The sequence below is a fragment of the Coloeus monedula genome (assembly GCF_965178545.1).
Source record: "Coloeus monedula genome assembly, chromosome: 1".
Classification (NCBI taxonomy): Eukaryota; Metazoa; Chordata; class Aves; order Passeriformes; family Corvidae; genus Coloeus; species Coloeus monedula.
In genome coordinates this window covers 135531939-135553224 of record NC_138781.1, presented here as the reverse complement: position 1 = coordinate 135553224, position 21286 = coordinate 135531939, and the positions used below count along the sequence as shown (strand labels likewise).

Below are 21286 nucleotides of genomic sequence, written 5' to 3'. Positions count from 1 at the left end.
TAACTTCCCACTGGACTTTACCAGGCTGAGATCCAAAGGGAATATACAAGGAGCTACCTGTGTCTCCCCATTATCTTGGCTTTAATTATTCATTTGAAGCTCACCCAAATGCCAGCACTGGGAAGCTGTCACAGGAGCTCCCTGCCTTTCACCTTCATGGTAATGTGTCTCCGAGGATTTGAAGGCTTAAAAGAATAATAAATTTTCTCTTAATGAGGTGGTAAAACTCTAAATTGCTGTATCAGATTTCCTTTGCAAATTAGGAAAGAATCAATAATCCGAAGTCATGAAGGAGATAGTAAATACCTTGTGTCATGCAAGAAGAAATTTCTATAGTTACTGGATTTTTAAGGAATGTGATGATTTTTAAGGATGTGATCTCCAAAGAAATAGTTGGATGATGTATTTTCCTTTATGCCTGCAGGACCACAAAGTAGAAGAATTCATCGGTTCTCCACTTTATTCAGTTATGATAATCAGTTATGAGATGCTGCTGCGATCTTTGGATCAAATTCAGGCTGTAGAATTTAACCTCCTAATCTGTGACGAAGGACATCGTCTGAAAAATAGCACTATTAAGACAACTACAGCCCTTACTAGTCTGTCTTGTGAGAGGAGAATTATCCTTACTGGTTAGTATCTATAGTTACTTTGAATATTTTTTTATGTTGATAGTGCTAGGTTGGGGTAAAAGAAAAAGATATTCAGCAGGAGATCAGTGTGAATTTTTGAAATGGGTATTAAATGAAGAACTCTCTGGTCTTGTAAAAACAGGTTATTCCCAATCTTTTTTTACATAAAAGCAAAATTTGTCAGTCTTCAGGGGCAAGCAAGGAGCTTGGATCTTCTGTAAGGGAGTCAGGACTCTGCATACATTCAATGTTTTCATTGTAGTTATTTAATAAAATTGATTTAGAACTTGACTTTTAAAATTCTTTTGTCAGAACAATTAGATGTGCAGTCTGTTTGGTTAGGAGTACAGTGTCTTGTTGTTCCTGGTAAAGTTTTAGATCAATTCAGGACTCAGAGCAATTCACATTGAAACAAAACATCTGTTTTCAAGATGCATTCTCAACATTAAACCCTGCATTCAATGTACTTCCATCAAAGAAAAAACTACCAATTCCAGAATTTTTTTTTTCTTTTTCAAGGTACTCCGATCCAAAATGACTTGCAAGAATTTTATGCATTAATAGAGTTTGTGAATCCAGGAATACTCGGTTCTCTATCCACGTATAGAAAGATATATGAGGAACCAATTGTCAGATCTAGAGAACCTTCAGCAACAGAGGTATTTGGTTAAAACTCCAGTTATAGAAGAAAATCCATAGTAAAGTGAAATTTGCATTCTCTAGAGTAAAGTGAAGCTTGGGACTGCTAATAGTAGCTGAAGCTTTTCACCTTCCTATTTGACATAAAGTCACTTGTTTTCCAAAGGGAGCAGGAGTACACACATGTTAAAATCACCTCATTTCGGCTGCCTATTAATTATCAGTCAACAATTGTGCTTCCAGCACCTGCATTCCTGGAAATGCCATGTGCATTGCCATGTGACAATACTTCCTTCATTCATTCTTAGTTTCTCTGCAGTACTGCGAGGTCTGCATGTGTTCACTGCATCTCGAGAAATTCTAGAATATAATTCAAGCTTTGGATGTTGTCTGGGACATTATTTTCCTTTGTTTAAGACTTTAGAAACCAGACATAGAACTAAGCTAATGCAGTGGTACTGATTGAAGAAGAATTGGTCGTTACAGTGCCGTGTCAAAAAGTGGTATCATACTTTTAAAATGTTATTTAAATACCTAATTAAAATTATACAGAACATTGTTCTGATGAAATACAAGATTATAATTGATTTTGTGCTTTGTTCTTTTAGGAGGAAAAGGAATTAGGAGTAAAAAGAGCAGCAGAACTCACACGCCTCACTAGACTCTTTATTCTAAGAAGAACACAGGAGGTTATAAACAAATTTCTGCCCCCCAAAAAGGAGAGCATAATCTTCTGCCGACCAGCAGTGCTGCAACTTGAATTGTATCGAAAACTGCTTAGTTCTCATGTTATTACATCCTGTCTACAAGGCAGACTAGAAAATAGTCCTCACCTAATGTGTATAGGTGCTTTGAAAAAACTTTGCAATCATCCATGTCTTCTGTTTAAAGCTATAAAGGTATATATTTGCATGGAGGTGTGTGCCTGCAATTAGCCATTTCAGCAGGCACAGGTCACTAAAACTGTGTTATGGTCAATGTGCATGTTGCTTAAGGTCATTTCCATACTCTCATATACAACTTGCTCTAGGAAGTCTGCTTTCAAAAGCACAAATGTTAATAAATCTTAATGTAGTCAGGGAAGGTATCTCACCAGTTTCCTATTGCCTTATGCTGTTTTCTCTTTCTTAATGTATTTTCCCTCTTAACCTTGACTCTGAATATTTGTAAAAATACATATAAATGTGATTTCTACAAAGAACACTGTTAACTAGAGGTTATTGTATGTACTTTGTCTACTGGTTTCTCTGAAACCTCCCTGTCCACATGATAATTTCACTTTTTCAAACTTAATGACACTGGGAGCTGCAGGCTCGAGATGTCTGTGATACTAGATATCTCCATTGCCACTTCTCCTGGGACTGAATATATAGAAATGTTCTTATTCCTATAGGTAATTAGTATGATAGTTAGAACTTGGTAATAGTAACTTCTATGGCCTCTAGCTGATGTCCAAGTAAAGTGAGTGGAAATGTAAATCTTTCTTAAAAGACGTACTTCATCACTTTGGTGGAATATCCACAGTACAGTATCTCTGTGACTTTCAACACTGACAAGTAAAGTTCATTGCCTTTACTTCATAGTATTATAAGCATTAGAAACTTTTCATATGCAAAACCACAAGCCTTTATTAAATATAGGGATGGAAAGGACTGTATGTGCAAGTCATTTATTGCCATTGTGGTTTTGGCATTTGAGTAGTCTGGCTTTTTCCTCCTTGTGGAACATTGATTTTCTAAGTACAGCAAAATATTACCTATATTTTTGCTATTTTATTGGTTTTGCTTGCTAGCTTTTCTTCATTTCCAGTGGTATAACTGAATCTTAATGACAATATTTTCCTAAACAGAGTGAATGATTGGGAAGTTTCATAATAAGATACTATGGGATTTAGAAAGAATAAACAGTGTATTGATTTCCTTCTCATTCCTAAGGTTTAGATATGTCTTTACTGTGGAAATACATTTGTGTGGTTGTTTAAGTAGAGAAGGTGTACACATTTTTCAGTTTTAAGTATTTCAACTTTCTACTTAGCTGCAAACAATGTCTTAGATTAGAGGGTGACTGAGTCACCCCAGGACAAGGGTGTAAACTAAAATAAACACTATAACTGTTTTAAAACTTTGCTTTCAATCCAGTGTTGGGAGGTTGTCATGCTCATGCCGACATAATATATTGCTTTATGGCAGCTTTTTATGCCTCCTTTTGTCTTTGTGATAAAAATATAGCAATCTTTAAAAGAATCATGTTAGAAGGGATATGGAATTTTAATCCTTTTATTTTCAATAGGAAAAAAGCCATGATCCTATGTCTGAGGACTATGATGAGTCCAGCCTCTATGAAGGTGTAATAGACGTCTTCCCACAAGGTTACACTTCGGACACTTTCTCTGAAACTGATTCAGGAAAATTGCAGGTGCTGGTGAAGTTGTTAGCAGCAATCCATGAGCTCAACTCTTCTGAAAGGCAAGTGTGAAAGAAAGGTAGAAGGGAGGTAATGGGAGTGACCTTCTGGATATTGATTTGCTTTTCAAATACGTGGGGGTGTAACATTCAAAATAAAGGTATTGCAGCTGTTTGCAGGGCTGCCAAATTAATTTATGCATTGTACTCCTGGCTTTCTTGTTAAATTATGAACTAGAATTTGACATAATTTTTAAAGATGCTCTTCATATTTTTTCCAGATAGAGATACTTGTATTTTTTACACTGTAAAGCAAGTAAGATAGTTTGCTACAGCCCTTGTGCTGCATCCTGTACTTGCAGAGGCTTTCCAATGCTTTGTATCTTCTTGAGAAGATGTGTTAATCTATTAAATTGCACTAAAATATTTTCATTACTAGATTGTAAGTTATTTCCTCTTTAATTATGCTTAACTGCTCACTGCTTGCTGCCTTTTCTAAAGTTCAGGGCAGCCACTCTAAACAGATGAACATGCCCAAATTTCCCCTGTGGTAAATGCCACTGACATGTAGGAAATCTTCTGTTTATTATGGGGTAATAGGATGCACATGATTAATTTCTGTGCGATTGCTGATTTGTGGGAATCTCACATGACCTGGTGCCCCAGGACAATTTTTTATGGACTCATGCCTTAAAGCCCAGCTATTCCAGAAGTATTTAACTTTTAACTTTTATTTCAACTCATGCTTAAATAGCACACACTGTAATTCAGTAGTGGGAAGTAACAGCAGCTCTCTTGACACTGATGTAATGGAATATGAAGATATTCTCTTTTTGCAAATCAGAAAGTTGAGCCTGTTGCTGGAGTTTATATACTTAGCATCCATTGAAACCAATGTCAGCTGAATAGCTAAATGTACTGGCCTTGTTTCGTGTAGGTCAGTGAAACCAGGGGTGTCAGAAAAATGTGCGTCTCCCTGTAGCAGTGCTTTAGGAACTGTTGAGTTGAGGCATTACTTCATGCCTTTAAGTTTTGTTGCTTTAATTCAGTGCAGTTCATGTTTATTTTTCTTTGGTTTCTCTGTTTTCATTGGTACTAAATAGTTTTTGCAATATACAGACTCAGTTCCAGTCCTAACCTGAAATTTATATTCTGTTTTTGAGTGAAAACAAAGGTGTGAATGTTGTGTTGATTGACAAAAAAAGTCTTGCAAAGTCTTTACAAACAAGTCATGGATGTAGTTCAGTTGTAAAGTGTAATAATAAAAATATTCTAAGCCACTTCTAAAATGTTAATATTTTCATTTTCCCCTGAAATTATTAGTCTAGTTCTTCAGAACTTGTTTTTAATCAAAATTATTTTAAAAAAATAATGAAATGTATTACATTTAGTTTAGATTACAAAAGACCTCCAAATGAGATCTGGCAGAAAATGCTCTATTCTTTTACTTATGGCTTAAATTCAAAAGATATTTGTCTACTTAGTAGAATCATCCTCAGTATCTGGGAGGATAGCAATTCTAGATTTTCAGACCTTTAAAACCTATTTAGGCAAAATTTCAGAGAAAATAGACCAACATAGTTTGGTATTAGTGTAAGGCATCAGACTGATTTTGCTTTCTAAAAAACCCCAGTGTCTATCTTTCACTAGTCTTCATCCCCATTCTTTTCAGCCATAAAATGCAGGAAAGAATCTCTGCTTTCCTAGTTGACTTTCATTATGATTTTTGTTAGAATTTTGTAAGTTTTTCTGTAGAAATTCATAGTAGCTTTATCAGTAAGTAGAGATATTTATATGTTATTTATTAGCTCCTACAACATCCTCTGCAAATGCTGTCTTAACAACAGTTATTTTGTATAAACAGATTTTAAAAAAAAATCTTGGTGATTGGTTCTGAATGCCTGCAATCTGTGCATTATGCCAAATTCTGTTGCAAAGGGAGGCATTAATTATTTAACATTTGAATGCTTGACAGTAGGTATAAGGCATCCAGATCTAGTATGTGCTTCTAATTAATAGGAAATGTTTTATTTAATAGAAAAAGTAACCTTGGGTTGATGTATAATTTTTCACTTTTAATTTTATTTTCTTAGATGTCTTCAGTAATTTGTTATTGAACTTTAATTTTACCAAGGTTTAGGATGATGACTTTGTTCTACTGTTTGACAGAGTCGTGTTGGTATCCAATTACACTCAGACATTAAACATATTACAAGATGTATGCAAACGTTATGGATACTCCTATACTAGACTTGATGGACATACTCCTGTCTCCCAGAGACAACATATTGTCGATACTTTTAACAGTAAATTCAGCCCAGCTTTTATCTTTTTGCTGAGTTCAAAGGCTGGTGGAGTAGGACTGAACCTGGTTGGAGCATCTCATTTGATCCTGTATGATATCGACTGGAATCCAGCTACAGATATTCAGGTCTGGTAAACAACTGTGTATGTGTGGGTTGGGATGGGCACCAAATGAACTCTTGACTGATTTTGAATTGCCTGGCTTTACATGTCTTCTTGCTACCAATTATCACACAGTATCTGGACAAGTACAATAATGAGGGAAAACTTTCTAAGAAAAGAAGAAATATTTCTCTGTGTTATTATATATCTTGGGATCATTAGAAGCTCTCTTGCAGTAAAAAATAAAAAGATTAAATTCTGGTTTCTTTGGAGGAGTGAGTCACGTATCTTCTTTGTCTCTTGATGTCTTTTTTATCTGGAGAGTTGCTGTGTTTCTAAAAGGAAAATGGGATTAGATTGCATAGCAAATGTTGCTGTTGATTTGCAATCCCTGAGAAAAAGGGAGAGACTCTGATCAGAATGGCAAGAATGAGAAAATCACATGGCAGTGATGCCAAAAGAAAGAAAAGAGAGCCAATGCTGCGCTATTCTTGTAAAGGCACTGTTGGCCTCAAGGGATTGTTTAGTTGGCGTAAGACTCTTCAGTTAAAATAGTCCTTAAAAAATAACAATTAAAAAATCTTTTTTTGAACTCAGTAAGAAACTTTTTATTGTAGAGTAATGCTGTGTCCTTAATACCTGAAATAAGCTCTGATTCTTGGCCTTACTCCTCTTCCCAGGGTGAATCAGTACCCTCATGTGGTCACTTGTCTTGTTGCTTGAAAAAGTCTGCTAAATCAGACAGAATTGCTGCAGCTTGCCAGGGACTGCAAACTGTGTTGTGTGTGTTTGTACCGAGTATGTGGGTGTAACCCATACATTTTCAGAAAAAAGAGATCATCTAGCAGCACTCAGTTTTACATTTTGTTTGTTTAAGAAATAAAGGAGGCGCAAACAACCATTTTTAGAATTTCAAAAGAAATGTGAAAGTCACTTTTAAAGATGTATTGTAGCAAAAAAAACAATTTTGGAGATGGGGGAGAATGATCAATATTCCTGAAATATTAAGTAGTTGTTAATGGTTGGAAAACAAATATGAAGAGAGGATTTCTTTCAGGAAATAATTGAAATATCTGCTTTCCTACTTTAGTATGCAGAAAGGTAGGGAAGCATAAATGGAAGAAAGTAAATTATATTTTCAAAATAGTTTACAATTAATACCAGAAAACTTACACAATTGAAACACCTACTTTCCTACTTTAGTATACAGAAAGGTAGAGAAGCATAAATGTCAGAAAGTAAATTATATTTTCAAAACTGTTTACAATTAATACCAGAAAACTTACACAATCACAGAGAGTTATTGAGGAATGCATTATCCAGACAACATCTCTTTGAACAAGTGAGCAGAACTGGTAATTCAATCAGTGAAGGCTACAAGCTTTAGTTAAAGTATCCTTGTATAGCAGGTTGTTAATGCTCTTCATCTTGCTTTTCTCAGGCAATGGCTAGAGTGTGGAGAGATGGTCAGAAACATACTGTTCATATCTACAGGCTGCTAACCACAGGTCAGAGATGGTGCTCAGCTTACTCAGAGTGAGACAGATGTTGACATTTTGTCCATAAAAGAAAGGGGGGAGAGTGTTTTTGGAAATAATTTGCTCTTTAAAAATACATATTATTTGTTCTTTAAAAATATATATTTGTTCTGAGTTCAGTTAAGATGGAGACATCACATTGATTCACTTGCCTTTGGTTTGCTTTTTCTTAAATAACTGAAAATAGTGATTTAACATCTCCTATGTATATTGTTATGAAGAAATGGATTTGGCTTCTTTGTAAATACTGGTCAAAAATTATGCCAGTTCATCTGTTTTTCTTTTCAATACAGGCTCAATAGAAGAAAAGATTTATCAAAGACAGATCAGCAAACAAGACCTTTCTGGGGCAGTTGTAGACCTTTCCAAGACATCTGAACACACACATTTTTCTATTGAGGAGCTTAAAAATCTCTTTACTCTTCATGAAGATTCCAGCTGTGTTACTCATGACTTGCTTGAGTGTGACTGTATGGGAAAGATTGACCATCAAAGTGAGTTTGTTTTTCATTATCTCTAGCCACTGCTGAGGAATCCATTCTTAATATATAGTCTATCTCTGGAGAAAACTTTGATGCTCAGTAAAAGAGGATTGGAGGGGTTCATTATGGAATCTTCCATGTAGTGGCTGATTTATCTAATCCATAGGAGTCCTTCACAAAATGAGGTGAAGAAAGATTAATTCCTTGCAGTAACAACTAGTTCATTTATCATGCCTCTTAAGTCCTTGAATTAGCTATGTGCAAGTCAACTAATGATTTGTTACAACCGAATGGCACAATATGGTATTTTGCTTCAAAATATTCAAGGACAGTAATGAAAACCTGGTAAGGTTGCCCAGTCAAGTTATAAAGCAGTTTATCTGAGGACAGCTATACCAGGTGAAAGTCTGTGCCAACTCTCTGTATATAAGCCTTCATTTCTGAGCTGTTAACTAAAGCTGATGCACAATGATTAAAATAGTTGAGACATGCTGGAAGACTTCCTGGCAGTTGTAAAACCAAGTAGCAAATATTCACATCTATCCTTTCTGTAGGAACCTGTCTCTTGTTCTTTTGGCATATCAAAGTTGTTTTCATACTTGCTGTGTACAGGTATATAGGTTTAAGTTAGGAACAGGATTTAAAAAAATAAATGATCATAAGTTATGTTTGCATCTTATCCATTTTGATTTTTATAGCTCACCTAATTTCTTGAAGGAAAGAGTGTCTATTGCCTGGATATATTTCTTTTTTGGGGCATGAAATATCCATGTACATTATTTACAGGTGTGATAGTGTGGTACCAATACTGATGTAGTCTAAATGCACACAGAAACCTCAATAAAAAGAACTCCAGAAGTGGGTGCAAGAGTGTGTGTTCTCAATAGACAGGAGCAAGAAAAGAAGTAATGCAGTCCCACTACTATTTTGCTTGATGGTTTGCATGTTCCCAGGTAATAGGTTAGACTTGTGCTTCTTTCTCATATTAATTTACCCAAAATGGGGAGGACATGGCTAGTGATAGCACAGGGCTTCTGTAGCCATAAGAATTTTATTATCTTCTTTATTTTTGCTCCATATGCTGATTAAATCATCTTTGTATCTTTCTTTAATGATTGAAAAATTAGACATTCTGTTTCTGCATAAGTAATCTTGTAAATTTGCCATCCTCCACTTAGGTACTATTACAGGATCTGTGTGGGAAAGGCACCTTTTGTGTTAAATGTTAGCCACATTTTTCCAGTTGTATGCAGTGAGGCAGGTGTGGCTCCTGGAGTGCAGAAATCCAGAGAATATTTGTGTTTCTGCTGTGATGAACACTGGTGCTTATATTTTTATTTAGCAGCTTGCAATTGTCTTAACATCGACTTCTTACCTTATGCTTTGAACACACATTGGTTCTATCAATTCAACCACAACATTGGCCTCTTGGATTCTGTGACTTTTTCAAGGGTAGGTCCTGGTCCCAGTGAACAAAACCCTTTGGCAGTAAATCAAGGAAAAGCCTGAAGGCCATTATTAGACTTAAGTGGTGGTAATGATAGAGTGAGGGGAAGGTTTGGTTTCCTAAAGAGCAGAGGACAAGCTGTCTCACTGCCTCCCCAGTCAAATTGTTCTGAGTCGTGGTCTCATGTTTGATCACCCCAGAATGCAGATACCTCTGCAAAGGTCTCTTTGCCTTTCCTTAGAACAGAAAACTGTCAAATTAGTGCATCAAGGAACCAGATTCCAGGTTATTGGGGGTAGATTCTGCTGCACAGACAAGCCAAGAATTTCACTGATTTGTCTCTTCCATATCTAGCAAGTATGATTCGAAAGATAAACTGAAAAGGAGCCAAACAATGTAATACAGGTCTCACAACCATCATCTCCTGTGGTCCATTCACACTAGGGTCTTCTTTAGAAAACTTGAAAGGAGGAAATTTCCTGTGCATGGATCATACTGATGGGTTGCTTGCTATTCTGCTGGCCTTCAGATCAGCTACAAAGCTGTAAGCCTATTGTTTTACTTGATCATAGGGTACTTTAGGAGTTAGGAATGCAGAGTCTGTAAATGCATCCATTCTAAATTTTCTTCTGGCCAGTAAAAAAATATATTTCAAATATACTTCAAATGTCATATGTCAGTCAGAAGGAAAGTTTTGTGTGTGTGAGTCTTTATGGGCTCTCAGAAACTTTAAAAAACTCAGGAATACTCTGAGTCGTGCTGCTCACATCACTGGTCTTTCCTAAAAAGCACATAATACTGCTATGAAAATATTTGGTGACAAGTTTTAAACCAGTAACAGTAATGATGCAATTTTTTTCCATACAAAATTATTTCTTCATGTATCCCATGCATCAGATGAATCATAAAACCATCAATGTGTGATGTGCACTGCAATGACCTGATACTATTTGGAGCTTTAGGATCCTACGTTAAAAATGAATTAATCTCTCTGTGCTTCACAGCAATAGTCTTTTCCTTACTGTGATATACAGTATTGTGTATACTGAACAACTTGGCATAATCTGGATGTACAGAGTGTACAGATCTAGTGTGCTGAGTCAATTAAACTGCTACTCAAACTATTCTTAGCTGGCTGGAGTGATTCCTCTGGGAAGAAATTGAAGCTGGAGTGAATTTTGCTGCAACATACATCTAGATTCAGGTTTACTTAAAGAATGGGAGCAGGCCAAATGTCACAGAATTAGGAAGACAGAAGAAAGGAAATTGCCAGATAAGATATTTTCTTTCCCATCCATGTATAAAAGGATTTGTCTTTATGCTAGCATATGGTGATTTTGATAACCTCAATCACTGAGCAAGAAACAGCCTTCCCCCTCTTACTGTGGATATATGTTTGGGTTTTGTTGATACAGAATGATTATATGTGCTCATTTGTTATCACCAACTCTTATCGATTCACACTGAAATTTTCTGTCCTAGTTTTCTCTGATTAGTCTACTGCATCATTTTTTTCAGATACTTCCTCAGAAAAGCCTCCCATATCTAGAAGCTGCCAGCTTGAACAAAACCATGGGAAGCCTAGTTCAAAGAAACCACTTTCCATGTCACAGTTGATGCAATGGAAGCATTTCTCTGGGCAACATCAGACTCTTGCTGATCCTTTCCTTGAAAGGATAAAAGAGAATGTTTCTTTCATTTTCCAGAATGTAACCAATTCAGCTTCCCCACCTAATAAAACTTAAGTGTCTTTCTCTACTACTTGCATCCTCCTTGTCATAGGCCTTGTAAACAACTGGTGTGCAGTTACCTATTGTTCTTTTTGCCCAGTTATGTTTTGTGTGTTTCCCTTGAGATTTCTGGGTAAATGTGATTCTTGATGTTTACACAAAGTTACAGTTATTACTAAGTTAATCATACTTGCTGTAATTATAATACAGATTTTTAAAACTAACTTTGCTTTCCAGTGTTCTATTCCTGTGATATCATAACTAATAAGATTGTTTTTATGCACATTCCTACTGTAAGTCTACTTTGGTTTGTAGTTTTCATTTGATCATAATGATTTATGGCTTGTAAAGCTGGCAACTCTTCAGCTGAATTTTATAAATTAGTCAATGCTATATGCATGTATATGCATGTGTATCCATGTCTTGTTAACAAGACTCTGGTTGGATTTTTGCTGTAACAATGAGAAGTTATCTATCTGTATAAATGCAGCTTTATAACAAGGTAGATGTTTTTTTCCCTTGAATTTACAATTTAATGAATTTCAGAGCAATAGCTACTAATGTCCAAAAATCTGAGGCAACGTCTTGATGCTGTGTCAAAATATTCTGAAATTCTCCTATTGCTTTTACTTGGGAAAATAAACTTTATTTCTCAGACATACATAGTATGGTATTATCTTCATTTTGTTAGCTCCTTTAAGGGTGCATCTTGCCAAACACTGAAGTACTGAGCATTTTAATGTTATATTCTTTAATGACTGTATTTCCCTTCTTTAAAGACACAAACATTCAAAATCAGCTTGTAGTTTTTAGGTGAAGTACTTTGAAAGGCCCACAAGAGCAGAAGAATGGATAATTTTCAGAAATACTGCAAACTTACAGAATCTGAAAGACCTTGAGCAAGAAGAGGGCTCCGTTGTCATAATCCTGCATTGTGTCACATGATGATATTTGGTATCTGTGGCAACAGAGCCTAAAAGCCCAACCAAAATTCAGAAAACATTTAAAATTATTGTCTGTGTTATTGTTAGTACTCCATCTTTCCCTAGACTGTCAATGAAGTCACAGCCCATCCTAACCCATCATCAGACATTTTCCATGCATTTTAATGCAGTTTTGGTACTTGAAAGCCATGTGCACTGACCTCTATTTGTCATCCATATTTATTTCAGAGGGTTTTTTGAGTTGCCTTTGACTCTAATGATGGATGACACCAGGAAATAATGAAGACCGAAGTGAGAGAATTATTGAGAAAGTCATAAATTCTGAACATCTTTTTGGCATGCATGTTGTGTTCTTGGTAATAATTAGAATTATGCTAATAGGTAGTTTAAGTCTTTAACATTTTTGGTTGGCTGCTGAAGAGCCTGTTCTTCACCAGGTGTGTGGTGGTGTGGTGGCCACGCTTATCCAGCTGCTGTGGTGCCTATTTGCTGTGAGGATTTTGCTTAGCAAGGACAAGGTGTTGAGGGTTATCAGGTCAGGGTGTGCTCCATCTGAGCTGAGACTGTTGTAGGGCACTCCCTGGAATAACACTGATTTGAGCTGGTTTGCACCAGTGGTGCAGGGAGGAGTGCTCACCCTGTCAGAAGAGAGATCAGGAAGGCTTGCTCTTTAGAGAATGGTCTGCTAATCTTAGAATGGCTACTGCAGGTCTCTGAATCACACTGGGCAGGGAGGCCTGTAAGCCAGTCCTCAGATACAGTAATCAATATTGTGTTTATTCCTTGCCAGGTCTTAGATGGGAGGAGGGGATTTTGGAGAATTTCAGTTACTTCTGTTACAGGGCATGCTGCCAGGGAGACAAGTGTACTGCATGTTCCTGCCTGAGACCAACCCTGATTTTAAAAAGCAGAAGGAGTGGTGTTTTATTTATTTCTGTATACTGCAGTAAAGTTTTTTTTAACTGGTTTCATATGACTGTTTTTGTTGATTCAGCTTTTAACCATCTTGGCACAGGTTTTCTCATCATCAAGATGATGACCCCTTATGATTATTCACTTGCAGAATAGCAAACTGAATTACAACTCCATTCACTTGGGTGTTGTACAAGTTTGTATGGCAACTGCCATAGATGTGTCTTGCACTCTGACAAGAGGGTGACATCAAGTCCAGTTAAGGGTCTGCCTTTTTCTGAGGTCATAAAGTTCTTTCACTTGTCATCTGGTACAGAGAGGTGCCAAACAGTGACTGAATGATTCTGTAATGGAAAAAACTCATGGGAAGTTCTTAAAATGCCAAATATGGAACAAGCTTTGACAACTGCTTGGGGTTACCACCAGGAATTTGGAAAGGCATGCTCCAGCCCTTGCAGGCAAGTAACACACAGAAGGAAAGTAGTTCTTTCATGTGCTTTCCATTGAATGAAAAGTTGACGTAAATCATGATTGTTTATGTGTGGCTTAAATAAATGACGTGTTTGTGGCTAGAAGATCTGGGAAGGCTATAAAGAACAATGAGAAAAAACACTTTGGGCTTTATAGAGTAACTGAGGAATAAGCTGAATTGAAAATGGTTTTAAACGAGGCCTTGTGTGCTTTTCCTTAGTACTAAAGCAAGACTGCTTTTGTAGGCATAGCTACTCACAGGACTTCGAATGTGTGATGCAGTGTTCCACTCTTGAGAGGCCATATGTGTTTGCACAAGCAGCACCAGTCGGGATCTGCAACCGACTTGAGAGTATTGTGCTAGAAATGTCCCTTCTCAGGTACATTGGTTGCTGCTACCTTTCTCCCGGCTTTTCATCAACATGTGGAAATACAAGCAGATTTGAAAGAAATATGTCCATCTAAAAGCCTCTGTAGCTGTTGCTGCTTCCAGCCTTTTCTTGTCTCAGCCTTGATGTCAACTTGAGTTCTCCCTGTACTCCTTTGTTTGCTTAGTTTGATTTACACCCACTTGACAACATATGCTCTTCATTCTCCTCTAATTAATTTCCTTCCAAGTAGGCAAAATGTCAGGCACTCTGACAAAAGCCTGGGCCCCTGTGAACTAGCTTTTTGGGTGTTTTCTGTCAGTTAGTCATAGATCTTTTCCTTCTCTTCGCATATCACTACCTTGGCCCAGGTTTTAGTTTTCTAGAGCGTGAGTTCCCACTTGACCCTTGACTTTTCAAGGTTCCTTTTGAGGGATACGTTTGCCCAACAACAGAAGTGCAGTCTGAAATTTCCTCCCTCCACCTGTAACATGTTGCCTTTGATGGGGTTTTCAGCCTGTAGGTGGTTTGGGCAGACAGGTCTCCACAGCCTCATTGAGTCAACAGAGAGCTGCGCAGGCGTCAAGGCTTATGCAAAACTTTGCAGACTTGAGATCTAAATTCAATTCTCAAAGCAATGAGTTAAGTAGATGAACCTTTGTGTGTTATTCATGCTAATGTCACATTTGATACATGTACTACAAATGTAGAAGGGGTTAACAGTACTTCCTAGTGCAAAAGCTGGCCAGCACTTCCTGCTACGCACCACTTTCCTCTTTCCTTTGCTACTTTTCCTCTTTGGACTAAATTTTTCCCCCATCAGTTTTGTTCTGCCAGGCTGATTTATGTTTGTGTTGCATCAAAACCTACAGCAAAAATATCTGATCTGTTCCTAAGACTGAGTAGGAGAAAACACTTTGTTTTGTCCTTATTCCAGAACTGGAAGCCCTTCTGCTGAAATGCCTTCTTGCCTTCATATTTTGGATTAGGACTTAAAATAGAGGTGGGAAAAAATAGGAGGAAAAGGCATGGCTTCTGCACTAGCATGTTTTTCACTGTTCCCTTTAGTTTCTGCACCAGTTTATAAATATTTGCAAAAAAACAGGCAGTAGGAATATTCTTTCTTTTGAGCAGCTAAAATGTCCCAATTTCTTCTACCCTAGGCTTTTATGAGACTCAGAACTGCAAAGTGTTACCAGTTTGAGCAATCTGCATTCCCTCAGAGCTTTTACCAGTGATCAGGCCCTGAATGCCCCGTGTCTCACAGAGTGACTAAATGCAGTCTGACCAGAGTTGTTTCAAGAGACTCTTTCTGCAATTCTTGATTCCAGTTGTTCTCTGCTGGGCAGGGCACAGTGCCGCAGTTGACAGCAAGGAACTGTCTCGTCCATGTCCTAAGTCAGCCACCCTATGCACCTCCAGGAGGAAAAAAGAACCATGTCACTCACTGCAGTAAAACTACAGCCAAGGTCGTATGGGATAAGGAAACCTGTGAGATCAGGATTGTCATGGAGAGAGAAAAGAAAGTAGAGGGGACTAAGAGAAGCAAGGAGATGATAGGAGGGAGGACCAAGACTGGGCAAACAAAGGCTTAAATGGTGTCCTGCTGACTGAGCAGGATGTGTGGGGATGAAAGGTAAAAAAAAATAATCAAGGTTGGAGCCAGATACCACTACTAAACAGAAAGAAGGATTGAGTTCGGTGAAATGAATGGGAGTGCTTTCCTGCAGGTGCTGTAATGGACTCCATGATTTCTGGTCTCACCATTCTGCTTTCAGCAAATGCTCACTGTGGTTGGTTAACCCTGATGGGACACCAGGGACCCACCAAAGCTGCTCTGTCACTCCCCTCCTCACCTGGACAGGGGTGTGAAAAGATGACAAAATGTTCACAGGTTGAGATAAGGACAGGGAGAAATCACTCACTGATTGCCATCATGGGCAAAACATACTTGACTTGGGGAAATCAATTTAATTTATTGCTATTCAAATTCCAAATAGGATAATGAGAAATAAAACAACTTTCCACACCCTCAGTTCTCCCGGGCTCAACTTCACCCCCAGTTTTCTCTCCCTCCTCCGTCCCAGCAGGAGGACAGGGAATGAGGATTGCAATCAGTTCATCACAGGTTGTCTCTGCCACTCCTTTTTCAAGGACACACTCACACTCTGCTCCTGTTTCAGCGTGGGGTCTCTCCCATGAGAGACAGTCCTCCACAAACTCCTCCAGTGTGAGTCCTTCCCATAGGCTGCAGTTCTTCACAAACTTCTTCAGAGTGGGTCCCTTCCATGGGGTACAGTCCTTCAGGAACAGGCTGCGCCAGTGCTGGTCCCCTGCAGGGTCACAAGTCCTGCCAGCAAACCTGTTCCACATGGGCTCCTCTCTCCATGGGGCCACAGGTCCTGCCAGGGGCCTGCTCCAATGTGGGCTTTCCATGGGGTCACAGCCTCCTTCAGGTATCAACCTGCTCTGGCGTGGGGTCCTCCAGAGGCTGCAGGTGGATCTCCGCTCCACTGTGGACCTCCATGCTCTGTACCATGGGTTGCAGGGGAACCTCAGCTCTGGCACCTGGAACACCTCGTCCTCATCCTCTCTGCCACTGTTTCTCTCACATGCTCTCACTCCTCTCCTCCAGCTGCTGTTCCACAATTCCAGACCCTTCCTTTCTGCCCCCCCTTCCCCCCCTTAAACACATTGTCCCAGAGGTCTCACCACCATTCCTGAGTGACTGAGCCCTGGCCAGCTGTGGGTCTGTCTTGGAGCCAGCTGGCATTGGCTCTATCAGACATGGAGGAAGCTTTAAGCAGCTTCTCACAGAAGCCACACCTGGAACCCCCCTGCTGCCAAAATCTTCCTACTCGAACCCAATACATCTGTGGAGCCCCTGTCAAAGCAATTGTTTCCTCTCAGATCATGTCTGTAAGCTTTTGGAGTCATTGACTTCTTTGCTATTGATTTGTGAATCACTGGCAATTTGAAAGTATAATCCAGCTGAAAAAGTTTGCAACCTTCATTGCAGCATGACCTCTTAAAGGACACAGATACCGTTTTGCAAGCCGCGCATGTTCAGGATTAGTGTTGCCTTGTGGACATTTAATGCCCTTTTACATATGCATCAGAGTGAAGCCTTGTGTGAACACGTATTCTATTCCTTTGCTTCATCCAGCTAAGAGGATGGACAGCAACCTGGGAATAAGTTGTGTTGCAGCTGATGTGGATGTAATTGGTATTTTCTACATACACAGAAATCCAGTATAACTTCATAGTGGTCATTCCAAATTAGCCAAAGTCTTGGTCAGCACAATATAAGAAAGATACTAAAGTACTAGAGAGCATCCAAAGGAGTACAACAAAGATGGTGAAGGGCCTTGAGGGGAAGTTGTATGAGGAGAAGCTGAGGTCACTTGGTCTGTTCAGCCTGGAGAAGAGGAGATGATGGGGAGACCTCACTGCAGTCTGCAACTTCCTTGTGAGGGGAAGAGGAGGGACAGACACTGATCTGCCTGGTGACCAGTGACAGGACCCGAGGGAATGGCCTGAAGCTGAGTCAGGGGAAGTTTAGGTTGGTATTAGGAAGAGGTTCTTTACCCAGAGGGTGGTTGGGCACAGGAACAGGCTCCCCAGGGAAGTGGTCACAGCACCAAGCCTGGAGTTCAAAAAGTGGACAACACTCTCAGGTACAAGGTATGACTCTTGGAGATGGTCCTGTGCAGGGCTGGGAGTTGGACTCGCTGATCTCAATGCTCACTTCCAACTCAGCTTATTCTGTGATTCTGTGACTTTTAATTGCTGTCTTTAGTATCTGTGCTCCACCTCATAAGTGTGGTTAGGAACTCTTAATCAGATAGCAGTGGTGTGAAGATAAATCAGCCAAATTCCGTGCACCACTTGGCTGTATATGGGGGAAATCAGTAATCCGACCTTGGGTTTCGAGAGAAGGTGGATCTGAACTCTGAAAGACGTGCACAGCAAAAGAGTGAGAGGAGACAGTTATTGACTGTAGAAGGAGAAAATCTGACTGGATATAATAATAATAATAATAAATAATAACCACCACTCCACACAGCAGAAGAGATTAACATTGAAAGAGGCCTCCCAGAAGGCTGTGGAAGTTCTGTCCTTAGCAGTTTTCAAAACCAGTCTGAAACAAAATCCCAAGTAACCTGGTCTAATATTGAAGTTGGTCCTTTTCTCAGTAGAAGGTTAAACTAGAGGACTTCCAAAGGCTCCTTCCAATGTCAGTAATCTCGTTGACTGCATTAGGAATATGGAGAACATACAGATCTGCGAGGCCTGTGACTGGCTAGTGGTCACTGACTGTTGTCAAGAGCTCCTTGGGATCTGAAACCTGTGATAAATGTAGAATAAAAGAATCTGCTCAGGAACAGTGAGATTTTAAAACCTGATGTGATGAAAGAATTCAGGAATCCTGCTTTGTGGAGGTACACTCAATATGACCAGTATGAAATCAGCAGCCTGGAAAGAGTTGTGGGGTCTTTTACTGTGTGTTGGCAGCTCCCAGAATCCAGAGTTAACCAAGGAGCCTGCGCCGTGCAGATGAAGAGTGGAAGATTGCCTAAACCTGAGAGCCACTTGAAATTGTAGCACCAGCTTTCCTCAAGATGGTTTTAGCAATGACTCTACTCTTTGTCTAGCCATTGACAAACTGTGCTGTTTTCCATAGCTGTACAATAAAGAAAACCGTAACTCAAAAGCAGTAGCAATCTGTGTATCTCCTCCCAAAGATGTTGCAAGCTTTAATGGTCTGAGAAACTGTTGAAGAAACTGCTAAAGTGTTGCAAGTTCTGAAATCTCACCTTTGATTTGAAACCTAAACACAGCCCAGAAATTATCTTGATGGTCTCAGAATCCAACAGACAATTATTAGAAGGGAAGAACACGCTGGAGATGAAAATATTGCTGAACTTGACACTCCTATGAACAAAACTTGCTTGGAAAATAATTTCTGCTTTCCCTCTACATGCAAGCAACCTCTGGAAAGAAGTTTCCAAGAAAAATCTTAATCACCAGCATTCACCTTGAGCATACATCATCCAGAGAACATAAAATTTCCCCCAGGACACAGCTTATTTCGTTCTGCACTGAGATATGCAGAAAGTTATCCTCAGCCAATTTCTTTTCCTCTCCCTAGGAGAATTGCAGAGGTGTTTTTTTCACAGTGCTGAAAAGACCACAGGTATAGCAGGAGAGCAATAAGACCAAAGATTTTGCCCAGCTTCAAGTTGTTTTTTGTTTAACTGGCTAGGCAGTAAAAGCCAAGCCCCTGGCTGCAAAGGACTGCCATAAGCCAAATTCTCTCCACCAAGCTCATCACTCCTGCTGCAGTGCAGCAGCTCTGGAAGCAAGGAGGTATGGCTTGCTTTTGGAGTGATACCCTGCCTTGCAGCACTGGCAGTTTTCTGCCCTGTTGCTATCTCATCTCATCTCATCTCATCTCATCTCATCTCATCTCATCTCATCTCATCTCATCTCATCTCATCTGTGTCAAGGCCTATGCCCCTCAGCTGGTACAAGGTGATGTAGGTGGTACCTGGTAGCATAAATGCAAGCAAAACACTTGTTAAAAAGCAATTAAAATTGCTTGATGCTGTGCTTTTGTCCAGCTTTGGCCACTGCAGGGGTTCTAGCTGCGAATGCAAAATTGCTGCTGGGTAAGAGAAGTGTAAGGGTGTGGGTGTCTAATTTCAGCTGGGGATTTACCTGGGGCATTGGTGGTGGGGAATTAAGGTGACTTGAGGCCACCTCCTTCTTGAGTTCTGGTTTCCAGTTTCCCTCTTGCAGTTCCAGTCCTTGCAGATATCACGCTCCAGGGGCAGGCACAGCTTGTTTTGAACTATGTGTTCCCACAGGCTGGATGCCGTTGCCTGGCTGGCTGCCCAGGTGTGCTGGGCTGGGAGGGCTTTGGGGGAGCTGAGGCATCATGCAGCAGAGAGGGACTGTGTGCTGTTCCCTGGCTGCAGGTCTGCACTGCAGCTCCATTCCTGGACCTGAAACTCAGCCATGAGGGGACTCAAGCTCTGGAACAGTCTGCCCAGAAAAGTGATGGAGTGGCACTCGGGGACATGACTATTGGTGTACTTGGCAGTGCCAGATTAATAGTTGGAATTTATGATCTTGGAGGTCTTTCCGACCCAAAGAATTCTATGATTCTCTGACTGTGGCCCTGCTGGTCCTCCTGCTCTGCCCTTTTATGTCAGAGATGCCTCTGCTCCTGCTCTTCCATAGAACATATTAGGTTAAACCTGTTGGCGCATCCACAGGAAGCAATGCCAACAAGCCAAGTTGTGACAGTCCTATCATCTGGCAGCCCTGGTGTTCACTTTTCATTTCCTTTCGTTTTAGAGAGCCTTCAGCAAAGGCAGAAAGCGAGGTTTCCTGAGAGGGTGACCTGAGGGTGGCAGCAGCTGCTCACGGTCCGTCGGTCCCAGCGCTGCGAGCGAGGAGGCTGCAGAGCCTTGGCCGGGGAATGCCGGGTTACGGGGTCTGGCCCGGGGAACACACAGAGGCAAAGGTCACAAAAGATCAATCATGCATCAGGAGCACCTGTTACCAGGAAGGTGACTTTGCTACAAAGCAGACTTTGTGTGAATCTGATCGCTCCTTCCAGGCAGCAGTAAGGCACAATCTCTCGGTTTCTGCATTGAAATCAGTGAGGTATCTCGATACCTTGGTCTGGTGACTGGCTCTGTCCTGAATTATGATGGGATCATACCTCCCGGTGAGGAATAGTCCAGCCATGCGGGTCGATAACTGATGGGAACGACCAGAATTTGTAATTCAAAGCTGCAGCAGACACCTGCCCATGGGCACCTGACAGCTCCAGGAAACAAGTGCAGACACTGTGGGTTACAGAAGCAAAGGAATTTGGGTACCTAAATATTGCCGTAGTGCTGCTATAGGCACTGAAAAACTCAGTCCTGAAACCGCTCTGCAGCTGCAGGCTGAGCTGTGAGACAGCCAAACACACTAAACACCTACCTGAATGAATAAATTCCCTGAGGATAATCTCAGGTCGGTGTTTAGTTGTCAAAGACTTGGCACCATGATTAAAGGGCCCTCATGTCTTTCCTTTCTCCTGATGCTCTAGGCATTTGTGGACCCCAGCTGAGGTACTCAGCTCTCCCTGGGCACTGCAGAGTATGCCTGTGCACCCGGCTTGGGACTGTGGTTTCTGAACATGGGGAGAACACTGAAAAGCTTGATGCCATAACACTGAGTTTCAGAGCATCTGTGTCTCTGCATATCTGACTGATGCTGGCATCCTTCTCCAAGGTTTGGTTATAAGCCAAGAGGA

General features: G+C 40.0%; 1 protein-coding gene across 1 annotated transcript in view; it reads left to right on the top strand.

Annotated features, from left to right (window-relative positions):
- Window positions 1–11291, top strand: part of RAD54B (RAD54 homolog B) — a gene marked incomplete at its 3' end in the record, with an annotated part of 63592 nt that extends 52301 nt beyond the window's left edge. Inside the window, 8 exon segments of the mRNA XM_082296877.1 lie at window positions 425–632; window positions 1152–1291; window positions 1880–2170; window positions 3561–3742; window positions 5843–6104; window positions 7521–7587; window positions 7911–8111; window positions 11065–11291. Coding sequence (XP_082153003.1) covers window positions 425–632; window positions 1152–1291; window positions 1880–2170; window positions 3561–3742; window positions 5843–6104; window positions 7521–7587; window positions 7911–8111; window positions 11065–11291 — 1578 coding nt within the window.
- Between the last annotated feature and the right edge of the window lie 9995 nt (window positions 11292–21286).